General features: G+C 47.4%; 1 protein-coding gene across 1 annotated transcript in view; it reads right to left on the minus strand.

Moving 5' to 3' along the window:
• Window positions 1-628: 628 nt before the first annotated feature.
• RAB3GAP2 (RAB3 GTPase activating non-catalytic protein subunit 2) overlaps window positions 629-4,240 on the minus strand; it is a gene marked incomplete at its 5' end in the record, with an annotated part of 74,017 nt that continues 70,405 nt past the window's right edge. Inside the window, 2 exons of the mRNA XM_023534153.1 lie at window positions 629-1,776; window positions 1,960-2,118. Of these exons, the coding sequence (XP_023389921.1) occupies window positions 1,621-1,776; window positions 1,960-2,118 (315 nt within the window). The remainder of the gene's footprint in view (window positions 1,777-1,959; window positions 2,119-4,240) is intronic.

Consider the following 4,240-nt stretch of genomic DNA (forward strand, 5'->3'; position numbering starts at 1 on the left):
TATTAGGTAGGTGCTCCTCCCCAGAAAGCAATCATGGAACCAGAGTGAGGGCTGACTCTTTAAAAACACTTGGAATTCCAAGCTGCTTTGACCAGCCTCCAAATTTTATAACTACGTTCGGAATATTTAGAAAAATCGCAGGAAGAACTACTCTCTTAGAACACACATAACAAGCGACTCTAAGGCGAGAATGTCTGCGGGAAACGGTGACATGCGTCTAGCTGGGGGCTCAGAGACTCGGGCAGAGTCCACGGGGCAGGCGAGCTCACGGCCCCTGGCAGCACGTGCCTCGCTCAGATGTCTAAGGCCCTCGAAGCATCTAAAACGGTACTTTCCAACATCTTAAAGAGTAGGTTCTCATTTGGATGTGGTCTTTAGTTTAAAGGGATTTACACTGGGATCTCCTCAGGCTTTTTTTCTTTACATCCTCGAAAGACATACTCAACTTTGTACAGTTGCTAGAGCTGGCCTCTTACAAAGGGAAGAAACAAACTTCTGTCTCACAATGAGTTACTATGGTAATTGTGACCCGGGACAGGTGTCAGTAATTGCACTGTATGGCTACATTTCAGAGATAAACCATAATAAATACTGGGTATTTGGGGAGCTCAAAGCACTTTTTACAGAGTTTTGGTCAATTTGGTTTTAATCAAGTAATGATTCCGCACTTGGACTGCTCTAGGCACTGTAGGGTACAAAGTTCGTTGTATTTGACCCTCTCAACCCAGCTGTGAGGTAGGTTTGCTAAAGCTGTAACATCACTAAGCGTTTTCTGTACCGTTTCCGAGAACAGCTAACAGAACCGAATCCCAGAAGCAAACATCTCTAAACACTCGCAGGAAAATTGAAATTGGATTTAAATTTTTAGCAACTTCGCCTTTTTTTTAAACATGTTTTACAAGATAATACATTTTTTACAATTACCTGGTGTGGATACAGCTTTGAATCTTGGCAAAAATCAGACCTTACCTTGTATTGTAATGAGCTCTGCTGTGCTGCCTGTACCTCGGGGTCTCAAGATGGCAAGCACGACACACACTCTAGTACTAGAGAGGGTTCCATTTAATGTCCCTTCTGATGACTGACAACCACGAACCCATTACTCCTCTGCAAGGTCACTGTCCTGATGGCAGCAGCATAACCTCTGCCGAAGAAACCCGTCAGCATCCAGAGCTCCAGGTGGCATCAGTATGGGGCTAAGCGTGATGACAAAAGCATCTTCCTAGCGTTTACTGAAGGACAGTGGGCTATACATGATGGGGACTACACACGAACACACAATAACACCGAGTATGAAATATAGAATCTTATAAGAACATAATCTGTAAGTTATAACCAATTTTAAATAGCAAAATTTAACAGTAAAGCTACTTAAGTGCTTGAATTAAACAGTAAAACATCTGTATTAGTAATAGAATAATTGATACTTATTTACATTTTACCTTCAGTATTAATCAAAGGAGTGGAATTTCGCCAGGACTGTACTTTTTTAAAGTAATGTACACTTTTATTTTATAAAAGAACATTCCCTCCATAAAATTCCAGTTGTTGCTATGTAAAATAATCATGCACTCATTCATGTTATAGTCACGATTTCAGGCTGTTTTCGGTAGCTCGGGGTCATAAGGAAGGAAGAGAGATGGCTTCCACAGCTTCCGTGAGGTGTAAGGCCAGACTGAACTGCCCGTGGTTTTCTGGTAAAAGCTCCATGACTTTGTTTACTAGTTTAGCTGTCATTGCGATTGGCACTTCTGTGTTCTGAAGATCCTGGGGGTCCTGCAAATGGGACACAGAAATGACCCGTCGGTCACGTACGACCAAACAGTGGCTACTGAAGAGCGATCAGGATCGTTCCTTCCCAGCGAGATTAAGTGACTTCGTTCTGAGAAGCATAACTAGGCACACATTTACGTGAACATCCGGTCACCTTCCGATCTATCTCATCTCTGTCGTACTCACCATCGCTTTCAGCCAGGTACAGAGTGTGGGCGAAAGTCTGGCGAGCAGCTCCATGCCTTCTTTGCTCTGGGTGCGGAGGAGGGCGTGGGCCAGCCTCTGGCCCGCCAACACCAGCAGCTGAGACGCAAGGACCTCTTTGTCGTGCACCTGGAGGATGGCCTGAGGAGAGGAACACGGGGAGCAGAGTAAGAGCTCAGAGACTGGCCAGCCCTGGGACAGGCGGTCGGGGGGCGCCTAGGTCACCGCGATCCGGGGCCAGGTCCACAGCCGACCCCTCGGCGGCACGGCTCTGAGCGGTCTGGCTCCTCTTGGACGTGGATTTTTTCAGCAAGTACCGTTAAGTATATGATTTTCTTATCCTAATACGGCACATGATACATGTAACATATAAAATGTATGTTGACCGTGTTATCGTAAGGCCTCCGGCCAATAATGGGCTGTAGTTAAGTTTTGGGGAGTCAAAAGTTACACGTGGATTTTCAACTGTGTGGAGGGTTGGCTCCTCTAAACCCACGTTCAAGGGTCAACTATATGACCAAACTGTGGTCCAAATCACATTCAGCATTTAAAACCCAAATTTCTGCCATCACCTAATTTCTCAATTCAGTATGACTATACAAGTCATTGGCAAAGAAAAGAAATTGTATTAAATCCCCCATGACTGCTTAAGACCCTGATGGTTCTGAGGACACCATGATTCACCTCAGGCCACGAGACCGCCTGTAACGTGGCCCCTGGCGCCCTCCCTCACCTCGCGCTTGACTCCTGCCTCGAGCACTGTTTCCCCAGCTTTGAGTTGGCTGGGTGCTGCTTTTCCTGGGGGCTTAGTTCAGACGTCACCTCTAGCCACCCGATGGCAGTAGCTCCTGCTAGTCACAGGATCCCATTTTCAGCACAGCATTTGACTCAGAATGACCCGGCCGCCGCTAGACCAGTGCCACGAGGGAGGGAGGAACCTCGTCCGTTTTGTCTACGCCCTCCGCACGGGACAGGCCAGGCACACGGCAGTTTACTAAGCAGCATTAGCCAGAAACGTGATCAGTTTTGTATTTTAATATTCTACGCTTGTGCCTAGAAGTTCTAGCGAAAGGAAAAGCGAACAGCTTCGCTGGAGACGTGAGTGACTCTTTACTGGCACCGTCGGTCCTCTGTCTGGAGCCCGGTCAGCGCCCCTGGGTGGTAGTTACCTCTTCCGCCAGGTGGTCGGCCCCGTGGGTGTAGAGCTCCCCCACATAATGCCTCCTGACGACGTCTTCGCTGACTTGAAGGTGATGGGCCAAGTCCACGGCTAGAACTGGCCAGTCCTGGTCCTTCCCAAAAGCAGTGCTCGGTGCGTCTTCTGAATCTCTGTCCTTTGCAACTGAATGCTGGGCGTGGACAGCCGCGCTGATGACCTTCAGTAAGAACTGGAGAAGGGGGAAGAGAGCAGCGTCTCCTTAGGACGTTTCCTTAAAACTAAAGCAAAGCAAGCGTGGACTTTTCTGTCAGAGTGGCTTTTCCATTAAGATTGCTTAGTTATCAGAGTAACACACAACTTAAAGGGAAACTAGGCCTCAAGAATACTTTGAAGGCGGCACCCACAGAGGCCAGTTCCATTTTGGCTTTACTATTTTTTTCTCAAATAAAAACAAAATCTAATAACTGAATTACCTGTTGTCGCACAGAAAGAAAATCTGGATCCATTTCCCCACTAGGCAGTAACTGAATTGAAGTTAGATCTTTGAAAAATGCATTTTTCCCCTAAAGAGAGAGACCAAGAAAGAAAACTGATAAGTATGGATTTTCATTAAGGGAGAAAAAAGATTTTAAAAAATCGTTTAACTCATGGTTGATTTTTCCTGCAATAGTTACACTGTAGACTCTACTCAGGTTTTGTGACAACTGTCTGGTCTGGCAGACACCTTCAAGGGGACCCAAGTGACCCCCTCCCTGAGTGTGGGCTGGTGACTCACTGCTAGAAAAGTTAGATGACCACATGTCACTTTCCCAATTAGGTTACCCAAGGACCGTGGCCTCTGGCCTGGGCGCTCGCCTCCACGCTCCCTGGGGGAGGCCAGCTGCCACCCAGTGAGCTGCGTGTGGCGAGGACCCGAAACACTCCGTCAGGTCAGACATGGCCCCGACCCGCACCCCATTGAGCCTTGAGATAAGACTGCAGACTCGTGAGAGACACTGCGCCAGAAACACCCAGCTCGGGGGAACCCAGATTCCTGACCCACGACAACGAGGACACTTGTTTTCAGCCCCTCAGTTTTGGGAAAATTTGTTCTGCAGTAAAAAC

This window comes from Pteropus vampyrus, unplaced genomic scaffold, assembly GCF_000151845.1.
Source record: "Pteropus vampyrus isolate Shadow unplaced genomic scaffold, Pvam_2.0 Scaffold121, whole genome shotgun sequence".
NCBI lineage: Eukaryota > Metazoa > Chordata > Mammalia > Chiroptera > Pteropodidae > Pteropus > Pteropus vampyrus.